Consider the following 18,402-nt stretch of genomic DNA (forward strand, 5'->3'; position numbering starts at 1 on the left):
CAGCCCTCACCAGTCTCTCGTCCTCCCTAATCACACACCGGGCCAGCCTGTCTGGTTTGCATGGCTGTACAGCCCATCTGTGCCTTCCTTCCTGAGCATTGCCCTCCGTGGCTGGGCCGTGGTCGTGTCAGACACAGGTCATTTCAGCCCCGGCTATTTGCGGAGTACGTGCTCAGTCAGAGCGTAATTGACGCGCTGCTGCTTCTCTGTGTCCTTCCCGACTCCGCTGGGCCTCTGCCAGGACAGTGCACAGAGAGAGAAAGTGGGATCGGCACTGTGTGCACTGACAGGATGAATCTTTTGTCTGGAAAACACCGGAGCTGATGTCCGCGGTTACACCGATTAAAGTGAACGCCCTACATTGGAATGTTTGCTCCTGGCCTCCAGTGGGTAGACTCACCCCACCCACTCCCCGACACACACACACCTATGTGCCTTTTCCAGCCAAAGTGGATCAGCACCATTGGCCAATATGGTGGCCCAGTGAAGGCCTAGAAGCATCCTCTTCCCTCCAGAGCACAGTGTGTGTGGGGGTGGGTGGGGGGAGGGTGCTCGGGAAAAGGGGAGGGCCAGCGGAGCCCCTGGGGCTGTGCCATTCCAGAGGTGGACTTCATCTCAAAGCCTTTTTCCTCCTTTTGTGGCCACTGGAGATAAGGGAGCCCAGCCCCCTGGGAAGGAAAGAGTCTGATCACCGAACTAGTGAGAACTGAGCTTCCTCTGGACTTGAGGAACTGACCCTCTGCTAAAAGAATACCAACCTGCCCCTTTGCTGGGTGGGGGTCGGGGGGCAGCCACTCTGTCTCTCTCCCACCATTGTATCCTCAACTGGAAACAGGATGTCTGACCATGGGTGAGACTCAGGATTATTTTTGAGTTCGTGAATGAAATGTTTACCTCTAAGGGAAAGTCAGAATTTCCCTGGCGATTTTTTGGATGGTGGGAATTCCGTATTTCTTATCTCCTGTGATGTGGTGGTGTGCCCTGTGGGTTAGGCTTCTCTGATAAGATGATGTTTATCTTAGATCTGCACGGTAAGAAGGAGCCTCCCTTGTAAAGGCAGAAAGGGTGACCATCTAGTCAGAAAGCTTAGCTGGGGAAGATTCCCTGCCATGACACAAAGACATAGTTTCAGATTCGAGGGAGAAGGCCAAGCCCAGTTTGGAAGAAGACCAGGAGAGGCAAAGGAGAGACCCGGCCAGCTCAGGGAGTGAGCAGAGACCAGATCACGGCCAGGAGAAATGTGTGGTCTCTTTTAGGTGGGGTGGAAAGCCAGGAGACGTTTATTCAGAGAATCGCCAGAATCTGCCTTCCATTTTCTCATAGAAAAGTCAATAACAGAGTAAAGCTGTTGAGGTAGAAGGGGTAGGATACTTGGCCTTGAATGATTGGCGTGGCGATGGGAGGTGTGGATGGGGCTGAGACCCGCTGAAGCCAGTGGGAGTGAGCAGGGCTTGGTGAGGTGCTCCAGGTGGAGAGAAGGGGAGGAAGACGTCAAGGTAACTCCTAGATGTGCGGAAGTAACTCACTGAATTTAGGGGCAGGACAGTTACCCCACCAGAAGCCGTCCCCTGCCATAGAGTGGATTCCGACCCAGGAGGACCCACGCGGCCAGAGCAAAACTGCTCCCTCGTTTTCCTAGCCTGCCAGCTTCACAGAAGCAGACCCCGCCCCCTTGTCCCCGCCGAGTGAGCCTAGGCTGCCTCATTAGTGCCTGATGATTATCAGGTGGACTGCATAGGAAAGCTCGCGCGAGGTTTGGCCTTGAAGGCTTTGTGCTGATTGGTCCCTTCCTGACCAGGCAGAGAGTGGAGGCCGCACAAGTATATGATAAACAGAGAACCAGGCTGAAGTTACCCAGGCAGTGTCCGTGGGTGTAACAGGGACTCAATCAACGTAGGCACCGGCCACGTTCACATCTGCTATGCAAGACCTCTTTAAAGTGTCCGCCAAGGATGACTTTGAGGACTGAGGTGACCCTGACCCAAGCCAGGGTATTTTCAGTCTCTATATGCATGTGAAAAGTGGGCAAGGAAGAGTGCAGAAAATTTGATGCATTTGAGTGATGGCATTGTTGAAGAATATTGAATACACCAGGACGGCCAGAAGGAAGCAACCTGTCCTGAAGAAGTACAGCCAGAATGCTCTTTAGGAGCGAGAACGTCAAGGCTTTGTCTCATGTACTTTGGACACGTTGTCAGCAGGCACCAGTCCTCAGAAATGGCCATCGTGCTTGGTAAAGTGGTTGGGCAGTGAAAAAGGAGGGCCCCTGATGGGATGGATGGGCACAGGAACTGCACCAATGAGCTCAAACATGAAATACTTTTTCTACCTATGGATGGATAAACAGGACTTCAGGAGTGTAGAATTTGCTATTGCCCACATGAACATCAACAAAGAATAAAGAATGGGGACTTGTGGTGTCTACCTGGGGCAAGTGCCCAACCACCCACCTCAGAGACAACCCTGATGACAGGTGCCATCTTAACAAGCAGTTCTCCCAACTCAACCAGCAATTAGGTATTGGATCTACCAAACTGGTGTGAACCAGCGGAAGCCACGTTGGGAAGATGGCTGCCATGTCAAGTAGTAAGAAAAGTACCCTACACCATGGCAAGGTCCTAGACGGGAATTAGACATTTTCGGTGTAAAAAGCACCGTTTACAAGCATCTGGAAAACAAGGCGATGTGGCAAACCCATCACTGTTCACGGGCGCTTTGTGGTGAGCCCCTGGTACTGTTAGTATCTTGAACGGCATTTACTTCTTACCACCGCCTTTTCTTTCAACATCGACGTTTACAAGGATGTTTGTGTTCTTAAGTGTGATTTTATTATAGCCAAGAGACATTTTTTTATATCCTTATCAACCATAATCACAAGTCAATAATGGAAATCATTAGGGAAATAAAGTTCTCTTTGAGAGATGTTCCTTACAGTAAACTTTGCTAGAATAGTGCTCTCTTGTTGAACCATAATCAGGAACATTCCACAACGCTGCTCAAAACAAAACCTCTGAGCACACCAACTCTCCAAGCAAGGGGACGTGTGCTTTTCTTTTCATTTGGAAGTTCAGTTGGCACGTAATTCACAAATCGTGCAATTCAGCAGTGCAATCGTCTTCTGAAGAGTGTGCAGTCATCTCCACAATCAATCGTAGAACATTTTCTTCCTTATTGGACTCGTTAACTATCCACTTTCCCCCAACCTGCCGCACCCTCAAAGAACCATGATTCCAGGTCCTCTCTCTCTAGTTACCTATCCAGAAAACACATTTGAAGCAAAAGCTAGTGGTAATAACGAAGTAAGACATAGAAAAGAAAGCAGAAAATATTAGAGACTGGAACGAATTTAACTTGAGTCTAAAGGGGCACACACGCTAAGATGCCGGTTTTCACCTCCTGCGTCGAGAAGCTGTGTTTCCCCAGGGACAAGGAGTACCTTACACGGTGCCTGCGGTAAAGTGGGGGATGTCCCACCGAACAACAGGCGACCTGTAGAGGGGCAGGGGGTTGGCACGCCGGGGACGGCTGGGTTCCTTTCCGTGTGTGTGTTCAAATCCCAAACCGAAGCAGGCATCTGTTTTCCCCTGCCACGTTTAATTTTAGAAAATCTGGGGAATGAAATGTTTCTCGGTTGAGCCACATGCCTCCCACCAGCCGGAATGGCACAAAGGCATCTGCATGCCGGAAGGACCCCACCCCCCACCCCCTGTTTATCAATCAGCGCAGCGCAGGCCCTAGGCCTGAGCAGTGGCCTCGGAGCCATGTCCTCCTCCTCCAGGGGTTGAGCCTGGCTGCATGGACACCCGCCTCCCAGCTCAGCATGAGTTGGGATTGACCCGACAGGGCTCCGCTGAGGTTCAGCACCAGAGGCCCCTCCCCTGACCCACCTCGGTGCCCAGGTCTGGGTAGGGCATGGGAAGCTGGGCTTGCTGGTCCATCGCAGATGTTTCTGATGGAACAACCTCCCCCTGTGCCATCTCCCTGGACCCTGGGGGGTACAAGTGTGACCCCAGACCTTACTTGTCCATTGTGACCCTAGAGCTTGGTCCAGGGAGCCTGGGGCTTCCCAGAAGGATGCATGCAATTGGCAGCTGGCTTCCATTCCACCAGCTCTATGGAAGGCCTCGTCTAAGGTTCACCCACATTGGGACTCCCTTCCTCAGCATGGACAGGCTTGTACTACCAACCCATTGCCATCAGGCAAGTCCTGACTCGTAGAGACCCCACAGGACGGAGTAGAACTGCTTCATAGGGTTTCCAAGGCTCTAGATCAGACTGCCTCTTCTTTCCCTGCCAGGAGTTGAGCCACTGACTTAGAAGCTGAGCCTAACTGCTACGCCACCAAGACTCCTGAGCCTTGTGACCCACTCCCTGCTGACTCATAGCAACCCCGCAGGACAGGATAGGATGGGAGTAGAAAACCTCATCTTTCTCCCCTGGAACGGCTGATGGTTTTGAACTGCTGACCTTGCAGTTAGCAGTCCACTGTGCCACCACGGTTCCTTAGTCTTGTAATAGAAGGGTCTAGATATTCCTATTCTGGGTTGACATATAGAGATAGATTGTATGTGATTCCTCTGTGCCTGGGGATGTTAGATTTATCGCAAATCTTACTGTTCCTTTCTCGTGATTCCCTCTCCCCACACTGTTGCTATTTGTATCTAGGAGACTCTGACTAAAGAGGGCCGGGCATCTATGAAGGGAACGGCTGAGAAGTGGCCGCCCACCTTGGATCCACTTTTGAGGTCACACACATGCAGGGCCTCAGCCTCTATAGATGGCTCTTCCTTCTTGTCTCTCGACTGCTCTCCAGCAACCTGAGTCCCCACCCAAGAGCTCCCCTTGCATCTAGGATGGTGACTTGGTTCATCCCACACAAAGGAGGGCTCTTATCCCACCAACGGAGACAGTCACCACCCTACCCAAGGGACAGCTCTTAAGCCACCAACTGAGATAGTCACCACCCTGCCTAAGGGATAACTCTTACCCCACCAACTGAGACAATCACCACCCCACCCAAAGGGCTGCTCTTATCCCACCATAAGAGAGTCACGATGCATGCCCACACTGACCTTCATGTGACCTTTATCCAAGAAGCTTTCCACCACGGGCAGTAAAGAGCAGTCTCTGGGCCTGGGGGTGGGAGACGGATCCAGCATCAGCAAACTAACCGTCTTCCCGTCTCTCCGGCTCCTTGAGCCTTTTCCCCATAGACATGAAATGAAGGACCAGTCTAGCCATGCCACCAAGGGTTCGTGTTTTCCAGCTGTGTCTTCCACACGGTCCATTTTAAGGTTGGGCGAACAAAGCCTTGTTGTCATCTTTACTTTCTTCGGGGGTTTCACATCCTGCCCGTCAGTCTTTCCCAGCCACGGGTAGCCGCGGTCCCCGTTGGAGAGAGAGGTAGTGACTCGAGGCTAGATAGGCTGGGTGATCCAGGCTTAGTCACACAGTTGATGAGAGACAATAGGTCTTTGCACTTGCCATCAAATTCTTCCCAGTTTTGTTTGGAATGCAGGGACCTCTGTCTGAAATGATAGTCATGTTGCAAACCCGGCCATCCGGGAGAAGTCCTGACCACACTCGTCCTGAGTCAACAGCAGAATCGAGTGGCTTCCCTCCTGGTGCGGCTGAGACCCACCTCGCCTCACCAAATATCGACGGTGCTGGGAACCACCTGGAGCTTGACCTTGGTGACTGGGTGCAGCCACAGGCTTGTTTGAGCTGTTTCTTGCGACTCTACAAGTGCAGGGAAATGGAGGCAGATCCTACAGTTACTGAGAAGTGACTTTCAATGACCCAAAAACCACCTGTCTGGGAGGGATTTCCATCGACTTAGGAGCATTTGACCACTTTAAAGAATGCTTCAGTTTGAGCGCTGTTTAGGCGTGGAATAAAGGTACAACATGCCCCTGGTAGTGCCACCCTGCTTCTCCTGGTGTTAGCAGTTAAGGATGACCATTTTCAACAGGGATTGTCTTCAATGAACACACACACACACACACACACACACACACACACACCAGCAGACTAGAACAAGCTGCTCCGACACTCACAGTCTGAGAAGGCCTTTGGGATCATGAGGATTTCGTGTAACTTGGCTGAATCAGGACGCTCAGTGGTGTGACAGTTACGATCTCATAATCCCCAATGTTGAGATATCCTCAGAGGCTTGCTTCCAGTATAAGTGGACACTGTGGGAAAACTAGCTTGCTTTGTGCTAGGTCTGGACTTGAATCTGGTTCATTGACCTCTTTGGACGTGAGCCAGTGACCTGTCATATAACCTGCTGACCTTGCATCCTTTTGCCTCTGTAGTCTCAGTCCTGACCTACAGATCTCAGTGTCATTCTCTGTAGCCACAAGCCTTACATATAGTCTGCCGACCCTGGAAGTCGTCAAGAGCCTGCCCATCTTGGATTCATTAACCCTGCCACCACTCAAGTCAGGAGAAACCTCCAGCTTGACAGCTGACCCATGCACTGGGAGCTTGCCTGCCTCTACAGCTAGATGAGCCATATCTTTGACATAAGCCCCTCTCTGGGAAAGAGTTAGTTCTACTCTGCCCGACAGGACCGCCGTGAGTCCCCGTCGGTTCGATGGCAGTGAATTGGTTTTCATGTGTACAGATGTGAGCTTCACTGGTCTGCTTCTCCAGAGAACCCAGCCAAAGACAACACTGCACTTGCCCTCTGGCCTGACCCAAAAAAGCCCTCTGAAAGGTGTCAGGATGGGAAGAAAGATGGCTGAGCCAACGGCAGGACCTGGTCGGAACTGTAGCGTGAAGTGCGGCGGGCAGCCTTCTGTTGGGAAGAGCTTGATCAGGGTGTCAGCGTTCTCATTGAAAGAACCAATGAACGCTGCCCACAGTTTCCCTACTCCTTAGAAACTGAGAAAGTGGAGATTTCCGATGCAGAAAAGGGAGGGGTGAGGTGGGGAAAGGCCTGTGTCCTTCCCTGCCAGTGGTGCACGTTCCCGTAAAACAACACTGATGCGCAGCCTTCGCCAAACAGCTCTGCCGGCAGAAGGAAGCCTTTTCCATCGGCGTCAATATCCGACAGCTAGCGAGACTGAAACCCCAGGGCCCCTCTCACCTTCCCTGGGCCTGTCTTTCCCACAATGGTCAGGAGACAGGCTACATTTCAGCAATTTCACCTTCTCGATGTTGCTCTAAAATGGCAAGGTTCAGTCAGGGGGTTAACCCGCACAAAGAAAGCTTTCCCTTCCTAATTCGAGTGGGGGAGGAGCCGCTTCTCAGGCACACCCCGGATTCCCGTTAGCCTTTCCAACACAGCACCCTTGCTGTCTGTCTCTTTACATACTTGTGTATCTCGTGGAAGAAGCCCCCAAATACAATCGGTTTGCTGCTGATGGATGAGGGTTACCCCAAGAGATGAAAGCCTCGGGGACTGCACATCCCATGAGTGAGTCTGGCAGCCCGGGGACCCGGTGTGATGCCACCTGGTCCTGTCATTGGGAGATGAGGCTCATTTGTGGGACAGGAGGGGACCTGAGTGGATGTTCACTGCCAGGAGCCGGAGCAGGGGAGCTTGGCCTGCACTGCCAGCCTGCCCACCCTGGCCCTCATTCTGCACTGACTCTGGCATCCAACGAACACCTAGGGCCAGTGTCCAACCTGGAGTGTCTGCCATGTGGAAGCCCCAGCAGCCTGATGTTCCCACTTTCGACCAGAAAGGCGGTGAGTTCTCACATGATTGTCAGGAAGCAGCTGTTCATGACAAACGACAATGTTTCTGTCACTGAAGGTGTGTGTGTGTGTGTGTGTGTGAGCTGCTTGTGAGAGTGTGGGAGTCCAGTGAGGAGAAGGAAGAGGATGTAAATCATGGGAAAGCCAATAATAGTATTGGGTGCTGCCTCTTTAGACCATCCAAGGTCTTCTTCCCAGATGGCCATTCCCCAAACCAAACCCAACTCACTGGCCATTGATTCCAACTCACAGCGACCCTGTGGGACAGGGTCAGACTGCCCCTTGTGAGTTCCCAAGACTACAACTGTTTATGAGAGTAGCCCCATCTTGCTCCTGAAGACAGGGCTGGTTTTGAACTGCTGACCTTGCACTTAGCAGCCCAATACATAACCCTGTGCCACCAGGGCTCCAGTCAAGGCTCATTCAGGCTCTGATATAGCCTTGCTGACTCTACAGAGCAGAGGGTTACTGAGGGATTCCGCTGGAACATTCTGGAATGGACTAGAAGTGTCTATTTTGTCCACATGCTTTGTGTTTAGATGCCTTTCAGCTTTCAAAATGGTCTTCCTAGGTCTCTTTGCCCAGCTCTTCATTATTTGGAAGACCTACTGGGCTCTGCCAGCTGTCTTTGTGCGGGCTCACTCTGGGTTCCTGATTCCGATCCGTCAGGACAGGTGACATCTTCCATGACACACAGGCCGACATCGTCTGCTTCTCTGTGCTTCCAGTCGGGATCCACGCAATGCCACCGTGACTTCCCCAGGCCACCTCCCCTCTGCATCTGCCATGCATTCCCGGCAGCTCCCGTAATATCCTGCTGTAACCATTGTTTAATGATCTTCATCAAAGTTTTCATTACAGCTGATCATAATGGTATTGTCCAATACTGTCCACATTCCATGGGGTCACCTTTCTTTGCAGTGGGCGTGAATGTGAATCTCTTCGAGGCAGTTGGCTAGGTAGCTGTCTCCCAGATGGCTTGGCATGGGGGATGGAATACGTGCCGTGCTGCATTCGCCTGTAGAGAACGTCTCAGTTGCTACCTCATCAGTTCCCGGAGCGCTGTGTCCCCTGCCTTCTGCGCAGCTTGGGGTTCTGTCTGCCAGCTCACCTTGTGTTTCCGCATCAGATCCCTCTCGTTGTCACACGTTATTTGCCTAATGCTTGAGAACCGGTGAGCTCACAGCCTGTTTAGAATTCTTACATTGATATTCATGAGTTCGATTGGTCCATAGTCTTCTCTCTTTACACTGTGTCCTGTTTAGAAAGCAATGTTTTGCTGGCTTCCTGCAAAGGGCGAATGTCCAGTAGGCAGAGTGCACTGGAAAGTGGATCGCGACAGATGCAGTTAGGTTAAAAATTGAACAGCCTATCTTTTTTTTTTTTTATTTAATTTTATTTATTTTTTAGTAGTTTTATTAGGGGCTCATACAACTCTTACCACAACCCATACATACATCAATTGTGTAAAACACCTTATCATTTGATCTCCCCTTTGACCTGATTTAAAGTTGTTCTGCTTTTTAATATGTTCTGCTTTCTTTTGGACAGAGGTGTTTCTCTGTTTTGTTTTGTTATTGTGATTAGCTTTTTTGTTGTTGTATGTTTCTCTATGTATGAAATCCAGGATGGGTGAATCTGTAGAAATAATACTGTATTCATGGTTTCGTGGGGATGTGGCCAGTGGAGGAGATGGGGAGCTAATAACGAGGACAAGAAAGACAAAAAGGTTCTCAAATTGATTGTGGTGACGATTGTAGAACTCTTCTTGATCTGATTGAACTATTGAATTGTATGATCTGTGGATTATGTACCAATAAAACTATTAAAAGCAAAGTAAAACCAACAAGGGTTCAGGCGTTTTCCTTTGCAGTGCTGTGGGATAATTCTTCCAGCCTGTAGACACAGTCTGGTGTTGGAAGGTTTGGCAGGACTGCCCTCTGGAACCCTGCGGGCACGGTGCCTCGGTGGGGTAGTTGGTGCATGACGCGCTCCTTTTCGTCTGTAGGAATCCGTTTGTTCCGGCCAGCTGAATGCAACAGGACCGAGTTTGCTTATGACCCTAGGAGATTGATCTCACGCTGGTTTTTGAAACTTACTTACAGAGAGATCTAGAACGAAGACTAGATCCCCAGGTTTCTGAAGCTTCATCTGTCTCCATGGCCGTTGCTCACTTGATCTCTGTTCTGGGCATCTGCTCTTCCCTCCTCTCTTCCTGACCGGGCCAGTGGCGGTCATGGTTGTGAGGTGCTGTGGACTGGATTCTGATTCGCAACGGCTCCGTGGCTAGAGAGTGAACCGCATGCACAGTCGTTACGTGTGAGCTCACGGCTCGGTCCGTGCTGTGTCTGTCCACCTCGCCTCGGCCCCTCCTCGTCTTCGCTGCCCTCCACTTTACCGAGCCCGAGGGCCTTTCCAGAGCCGGTCCCACGGTGCGCCTGTGAGTCAAAGTCCACGGACGGCAGTGGTCTGGTGTGGTGGAATTCTTCCGGCCCCGTCTTTATTTCATGCCTTCTTTGCGCTCTCTGCCGGACGGCTCGCTGTTCTTTTTCCAATGTTTCTGAAGCTAGAGTTTAATTAATTTAATTTCATTCTTATTGATGAGTGTTTACTGTAATGAGTTTTCTCCTGATCACTGATTCAAACGAATCCCATCGATTGATAAGTGCCTTCCTTGACATGATGTTTATAGTTCTGTAGTTTTATCTTTTCTTTCCCCAGTGACCTGAAAATTTTATGTCACGGCTTTCCATTTCGTTCTCCATTTTCAAGTGGAGGGGCTTGATGTTTGGGGCTTCCATTATTAGCTTCTGGTTTATAGCATTGTTGTCATCGATACATTCTTAGTGACCTAATAGGGGAATTTTGTATGTGTATGAATGCTCAGGAGAAAAATGTGTGTTCTCTGTTAGCAAGTTAGAGTTTGTGCAGATTAGTGAGAGCTGCCCTGTTGCTGGTGAGTCCTGATGGTGGTGTGGTATGGCACAGTGGTTACACAGTGTTGGCTGCGATCTACAAGGTCAGTAGTTCCAAACCACCAGCTGCCCCATGGAAGAAAGTCTGCGCTATCCACTCCCATACGCAGTTAGCGGTCTCCCGGGGCTGCGGCGTGGCTGAGCCAGCACGGACTTGGCGGCAGTAAGGAGACCCTGCGGCTGACATGAGTCTTGCTCCAAGGACCCCACACATGTTCTAGGCACATTGCCTGCCCTGTTCTGAGAACGGATGGCCCTTTGTGGAGTGTAAGGCAGGGAAGTGTGATCGGATCGTTTGATGGCCTTGGTGCCACCTGAGTTCTGTCACCATCGCTGGCAATGTAGCCCAGGCAGGTCTCATCCTGGGAAATCGCTGGGCGCGTGTGAGGGACATGTCTGTCACTATGTGCACGCATGTGCGTATCTGTCCGTTTGACTTCCGCCTTCCAAACCATGGCTGTGGCGGGGGGGTGGGGGACTGGCGGCCATGGGTCTCAAGGCCTCTGGGATCATGACATCATTGGGAAAGCAGCCTGGGCCAGTTATCTAGTGTTCTTTCTGGGTATTCGCTGGGGAGGGGATGGGGAAAGAGATGCTTTTTAGTATTTCCTCCACAGCAGCTGCCTCTCCAAGCTTTACTGTAAATGGGAATTGCCTGCACACTTGCCCACATATTATCTTGAAATTTGATCCTAACATCACAATGACTACCCTCCCAACCCCTCCCCCACACCCCCTCCCCGGTTACCCAAAGTGCCTCTGGTCACTGGGCTTGCCTACTTGTTCCCTAGCACCCCAGGGGCACCTTCGTTCCAGTCCCCCTCCCGTCTGCTCAGAGACCAACAGCCCCGGCCAGCACTCAGCTGCTGCCCTGGGGTCCATGTTTATGGGCAGACGCCCCAGCGGGCGGCCTGGGCAGCAGAGCAAACCTGCTGAGTGGCTGCAGCGGGCAGGAAGTCCGGCTTCCTGGGAGGAAGGGGCTCCCTCACAGTGGTTTCCTCAGGACGTGCCCTCACCCTGACCACCTGACTCCGTCCCTTTCCCACGGTGCCAGCTCTGAACCGCTGTGTGATGGTCCTTAGACGCCCTCTCACCCCTTCTCTCCACGGGGAAGTCTTTCTCCCATTTTCCGTCCTGCCCCCGCCTCCTCCCCGCGCCCCAAAACCCTTATGGGCTGGTTTTTCACCACGAGTCTGGACGGGGTGGGATGCGTGTCCACAAATGAGGACGCGTTTCCACCAGAGGCAAAGAAGCTTTGCCTCTCTGCCAGGAGATGCGGCTGCAGCACCCCAAGGCGCTGCAGAGCCCATTCCCACCCTCTCGTCCACAGGCAAGACTTGCTCTTGGTCTCTCCATGTCTCGCAGTGGCCCCCGGGCCCCTCTGCCATCTTTGCTTTCATCTGCCCTGCAGTATCACTGGAGGAAGTGTGGTGCCCCTCCTCCCTTGGGAGGAAACACTCACAAAAGCCACTCATGTCCCAAGTGAGTGTCCCGAGGTTTCTGTCCTGAGTCCTTCCCCCCGAGGGCCACTGGCCCGCTAATTAGCCAGTATCGGGAGGGGACAGAGCCCCCCGCCCCCCGCCCCGATCTGACGCCAGGGTGGGATCCAGGGCCAGGGGTGTCACACGCAGCACCTGCAGCACCTTCTGCATCGTCCCAGTCATCAGGGGATGCAGGCCTTGCTCGGGCCAGTGGCCCCGGGTGTCTCGGGAAACCACGCTGATCCTTCTCCTCACGGAGCTGCCAGTCCAGGGAGGGGAGGCAAGCCCGGGAAAATGCCGGCAGAAGGCAGCCAGTTCTGGGGAGAAAGTCAGTCCAGCAGGCTGGGCAAGGTGGTGTGCTGGTGTGCTGGGATTTCCATGCCAAAGCCAATCAATGGTGGAGTTGGTAGAATTTAATCCTAATTAGATCTCTCGCTTGACCCCACAATCACTGTTGGCAGAAGCAGCAGTCAAGAGATCAAACAACACATCGCGTGGGTTGTGTCAGCCTGCTGCATGGACCTCTTGAAAGTCTTGAGACGCAGGGGTGTTACTCTGAGGATGGAGGTGCTCCTGACCCCGGCCCTGGCATGTTCAGAAGAATCTATTTGAATTCTGATGCCGGCAAAACATATGGAAAGTACCGTGAACTGCCGAAAGAGCAAACACCTCTGTCTCGGGAGAAGTACAGCCAGAGTGCTGCTCAGAGGCAAGGATGGTGAGATGTCGTCTCGTGTACGCTGGACCGTTACCAGGAGAAACCAGTCCCTGCAGCAAGAGGAAGGCCCTCAGCAGGGTGGCCGGATAGCGCGGCCACAACAAGGCACTCAAACACCAGGACAGTTGGGAGGGAGAAGGGTGCGGACCCGGTGAGGGTGTGAACGCTGTCGTACACAGGGTCGCTATGAGTCAGAATCAACTCAACGCACTTAGCTACAACAACAACAGCGAAGTATTCATTCACGAGATAGGACCGGAGCAGGATTCCATTGCTCTGGAGAGCTGATGGGTGGCACCAGCCAGCAGGGCACCGGAGTGAAGAATATTCCAGCCGGAGAGAGTGGTCGCTGCGGAGTCCCGACTGAAAAGACCCTGAAGAGACGAACCCCCGGAGAGGGGGGCCTAGAGCAGATGGGCCTCTGGGCCCTGCAGGAGCTCATGGGTCATGGAGAGACCCTGGTGTTCATTCCAAGGGGGCTGGAGCCACTGCCAGCTCTGAGCAGAGGAGGGACTTGTTTGTCGAAGGTTCACTGTGGCTGGGTTCGGAGCAGATTGGGAATCGGGGGAGGCAAAGGGAGGAGTAGCCTCTGGGGAGGTACACTAGATCGTGCGGCGGATGGGAGATGGTGGGGCTCTCCACTCCACCACTCACTGCCAACTCAAGGCAACCCTGTGGGGGTGGCCCCCTGGGCTCCCGGGTTGGAGGTCATCACAGAACAGAAAGCATCATCTTTGTGCCGTGGAGTGGCTGGTGGGGCTGGCTGCTGCCTTTGAGGTGCCGGGCTCGGACCACGGTCACAGCAGTGTACGTGGTAGAGGGACTTTTGGGTGCTGGGAGGTTTTGAATGTTAAGCAGCACAATTCCTGAAAGGCTGCATGTGCAGTGCTGGGAGACCAGGAGGAGCCCACATATCTTGGAGAAGCCTGAAGGGTGGCATTCCCAGGGAAACCAGAGGGAAGCCCGGCTTGGGGGGTATGTGTTGAGTAAGAGGCCATGCTGAGACCTGTGGGTGTCATTGTGGAGAGCCAGGCAGCTGGAGAGGCCCGCCTGGCTAGGAGGAGGCTGTCTGTGCGGTGGCTTTCAGGGTGGGAGGGAATGAGCTTACCTGCGGGGCACGCGTCGGTGGGAAGGAACAGAGGTTTGGCACACACGGGGTGGCTTCCTCGGCTCAAGGACAACACCCCCAGGATCAGGTTGACCAGCAGTTTGAGACTCGGAGCTTATCTGCAGCCAGCACACAGATCTATTTTGAACAGGCCCACTTCCCGCAATGCAGTAATTTAGGAACCGAACACTGAGGCGGAACACTTTATATTATTGAGAAGGTGGGGACTGCATCACTGATAATTAATTTGGTTTATGATTCTTTAAGAGTTTCTAATTAAAGGAAGCGAGGTAGAAAGGATGACTATTTTAAGACTTACTCTGTCTGCGATATGCTACTGAAATAGGATCGACTGTTTCGATAGTGAAAGTTTGGGAAGGCTTTTCTGTCCCGAGGAGCAAAGCCCCACTCTTCCACCTGCTGGTCTATCTCCTCTCCAACTGCGACAAGGGCAGATTGAGATGGCCACTTTTAAAATTGAGTGGGTATTACTTTTATATACAGTGAACCCTCGTTTATCGCAGTTAATCGGTTCTAGACCCTACCGTGATAAATGAAATTCCGCGAAGTAGGATTCCTTATTTGTAAATCAAATATTTTCGTAGTTAGAGCATAGAGGTCATGAAAAAACACCCTTTAGTCACCATTACACTTGTATTACCCAATTTATTAAACGAAAAAGGGAAAATACAGTAAAACATTTTGGACGTTACAATTATCATTCATTATTTATTATATTATTTATGGCATCAAGCGTGTACAGTATGAGCCAATCAGTAGCAGTAATGACAGAGCATGCGCTGTTACGCAAAAACCGCGATAGAGTGAAGCCGCGGAAGTCGAAGCGCAAAGTGGCGAGGGTTCACTGTACTACTTTTTGCTTATTGTGTGGGGAAAACAGTTTTACCAGTCAGGAAACTGATGTCAACCTGGAGTCATTGCCGCCTCTGACGCCAATCTTGTGTTCCTCCTCTGCTGTGACCCCTCACCCATAGCAGCTGGTGCACCCTGGCTGTAGACAGTGGGGTGCAGGAACTGCAGAGATAGGAGCCAAGGTTAAGAAAGGTCACATCACCATCCGTGCCAGGTAGCCACAGGTACCTCTCCTTCCACCTGGAAGACATCTGAGAACATAGAGCGACCAGTTCTCTTCTAAGGGCCCTTGACTGCCCCATAGAGTCCGCATGTACGTTTCCTGCCCCAACATGCCGGGAGGTTTTGATGCTTCCTCACCCCCACCTCCTCCAGGCCCCGTCCCCTTGCTTCCACCCCTGTGTCCGCCCATCTCATCCAGGGCCTGCCTTTTCATCGCTGCCCCTCGGCTTTACCAAGCATGGCGTCCTTCCTCAGGGACTGGTCTCTGCTGACACCATGCCCAGAGCACCTAGCCCCGCCACGTCCGCCAGCCTCAGTCCAAGGAGCATTCCGACTGTACACGTCCCAAGACAGACTTGTGTGTTCTTTGGGCCGGCGTTGGTACTGTCGAGATCCCTCACCAGCACCATAATGCAAATGCATCCATTCTTCTTTGGTCTCCCTCATTCAGTGACTAGCCGTCACGTGCCCCTGAGGCGGTGGACAATGCCATGGCGGGGTCAGGCGCGCCTCGTGCTCAGAGTGACACGTTCAAGAGGTCTCATGCAGCAGACTGACCCACGGCCATGCGTCATTTGATCTTTCGACTGCTGGGGTGGGGGTGGGGCAGGCATGCAGTAGGGAGCCAGTGATAATGGGCACAGGAATGAAGAACACGGTTAATTCCTTTAAACATATGTCAGCCATCGAATGGTAAAGCTGCTGAAAATAAATCAGTGGACGAAATAAATAAGGGTAAACAAGCCCCCGGGCCCAGCCTGCACCCTTTCGGATACCTTGCTTCATCAGCGATGTCCTCAGGATGAGACACTTGCAGTGAGAGCTCCCCCTTCACCCTGTGAGTCAGATGGGCGGTGACATCAACTCCCCGATGAGGTCAGATACCTACCCTTTGACAGGGGTGAGGCTTCAACCTGGGAAGTCTGATCCCAGAGTCTGTGTGCTGAGCCCCACGCCCCAGCCTCTCCTGCGGGGAGGTAAGAGCCAGTGGGTGAAGAAGAGCCGGACTGAGAGCCAGGCCTGCCACCAGCCCTTCCACCCGAATCTCACAGGGCCAGAGGGGTGCAGGGAAGTCCGTGGAAGGGTCTGTGGTGAGCCCCTGTCTCTCCAGTCCCATCTGGACTGTCGCGGGAGAAGTCAGCGTGCCAGGTTGGGGACTCGGCAGATACTTTGAGCGCAACTCTCATTTTATTTTTAGTAGACACAAAAGTGTTGTCTGGAAGCAACGAGAGGCAACGAGGAGAAGCACGCATGACCCTGTCTGCCCCCCCAGTGGATCAGAAGCCCGTTAAAGAGTTCCTTCCCGATGGGGGTGGCCCTCCAACAGGTGCTCGCCAGTCTAGGGCCCTTTCTGGGCACTCAGAGACTCAGCACCAGAGCTTCCCAGGACCCAGGGCCCCTCTGGCTGGGCCCCCCCACCCTTTAGAAGATGGGTGTGCACTTCCAGAGGCCGGCAGGGAGGCGCAGATACAGAAAGAGCACCCCACAGGTAAGGAGCGAGGGAGGCAGGGCTGGGGAAGTGCCTTCTCGTGATCTTCCTGTGGAGAGCGGCGTGGCTTCACACGGGCTCACGTGGGAGGCTGCCCTTTGCCAGCCACGGGGCCAGGAAGAGGCAAAGCCACTGGTGCCACCAGGAAGCCAGATCCCCCCCACACCCCAGCCCCAGCCTTACAACCAGTAACTTACAAAGAGGCCACCGCAGCCAAGAGCAGACCCTTGGCTCAGCCAAAGAAGATTTTCACCCCTGTTGCTTGCCATGCAAAGAGTAGCCCCCCAGGTCAACTGTGACCCCCCCCCCCCCTCCAGACTGGCCAGCAGGAATAATGGTGGAGAGGCAATTTGCAGATTCATTGGCTTCACCTCACAGTGACAGAGAGATGGGCCCCCATCTCTGTGCCTCCCCTAGGAGGGGGAACCTGAGCACCCTTCTCGAGCCATGTGATGCATGGGTCATCTCTAAAGAAGGCGGTGAGCAGGGTGCACAAGAGAACCCCGGAGTAAATCCAAGAGGCTGGACTGTGCGTCCCATCCCATGCCTGCTCCAGGGACACGTAGACTCCCCGTCGCTCTAGAGATCTCCCCAAAGAGAAGGCCCCGGGTGCTGTTGAGCTGAGGGATGCCGTGATGATGGACACTGACGAGGGAGATTGTTCCGCTCTGAGCCCGGCCCCAACTCCTCACCCAAGTCCAGCAAGCATACCTTTCTGAGCGCTGCCGACGCCAAGCCCCAGGCTTGCTCAGTCCAGTGTGAAGGAGGCAGCCTCCTGACCTCTGTCTGTTTGGGGGGCTCATGGGAAGCAGAGGGCAGCCCCTGATTCTACGAGCAGAGTCTGGCCACAGAGCCCCAGGAAATGGCTTTGGGCAGGAACGTGGACGCTGGTCCAAGGCTGAGCCAGGAGAGCAGGAGGGGAATGTTTTAGCCTGTGGGACAGGGGATGTAGAACCCGGCTGGCGGGGAAGGGTGGCTGTTGGGAAAGAGGGAGGTGGTCCTGAGCAGCAGGTGAGGGAAGTGTCCAGACTGGAGAGAGGCAGGCTGAGGCTTGGAAGTAGCCACAGGAACGAGGTGGAATTAGGTGGGTGAGGATGTGGCTGGCGGCGAGGAGGGGCGTGGAGGGCCACCAAGTGTCACTGAGGAGGCCGAGTGAGGACCCAGGGTCAGCACACGAATGACAGGTCTCCGAAGGAGCTGTGATGGGGGCGTTCATCAGGCCTGGCCCTTGGGTTGCAGCTCCTCTTGATGGACACAGGATGGGGATGAGGAGGTAAACGCGCAGGCTTGCTGCGCAGAGGGTGAGCCAGCATACACGTGCCTAAGAGAGGTGCACACAGCACGGCAGAGGCATCTGACCTTTGGCCAGGGTCGGGAGGTGGTCAGGAGTGTCTGGGGAGAGAACATTCCAGGAGGAACAGGAACCAAGACTTGGAAGGTAAAAGAACAACCTGAGATCCCCCAGGTGTGTGGTGTTGGCATCCTAGGCAACAGCGCAGGGAGAGTGGCCACAGTGACCCAGGCAGAGGGCTGTGGTCTGCTGGAACTCAGGGGCCACTTGTGTGGATGTGGAAAGAGCAAGGACAGTGAGCCAGGCCAGAGAGGGGCCAGCAGAGCTCAGATAGAGCCTCGTGTCCTGTAGCTGGTGAGCCTCTGGTGGCCACAGCTCAACGGCCCATGGACCTGGCTCGTGGAGGTACACCTGCTGGGTCAGAATGCACGACACAAGGATTGATGTTTTTCAGGAGGGGACACAGATGGAGAGGTGCAAGGGGCTTTGTAGGAGTGGGTGAGCACTGGGGATGGAGGGTAAGAAGGACCCTCCTTCA

At 53.3% G+C, this 18,402-nt stretch overlaps 1 protein-coding gene across 1 annotated transcript in view; it reads left to right on the forward strand.

Annotated features, from left to right (window-relative positions):
• Positions 1-18,402, forward strand: part of CUNH10orf90 (chromosome unknown C10orf90 homolog) — a 43,878-nt gene that overhangs the window by 14,381 nt on the left and 11,095 nt on the right. Inside the window, exon 2 of the mRNA XM_045291380.1 lies at positions 16,283-16,573. Coding sequence (XP_045147315.1) covers positions 16,283-16,573 — 291 coding nt within the window. The remainder of the gene's footprint in view (positions 1-16,282; positions 16,574-18,402) is intronic.

This window comes from Echinops telfairi, unplaced genomic scaffold (genome assembly GCF_000313985.2).
Source record: "Echinops telfairi isolate 266 unplaced genomic scaffold, ASM31398v2 ScPeMD7_70;HRSCAF=299, whole genome shotgun sequence".
In the NCBI taxonomy this organism is placed as follows: Eukaryota; Metazoa; Chordata; class Mammalia; order Afrosoricida; family Tenrecidae; genus Echinops; species Echinops telfairi.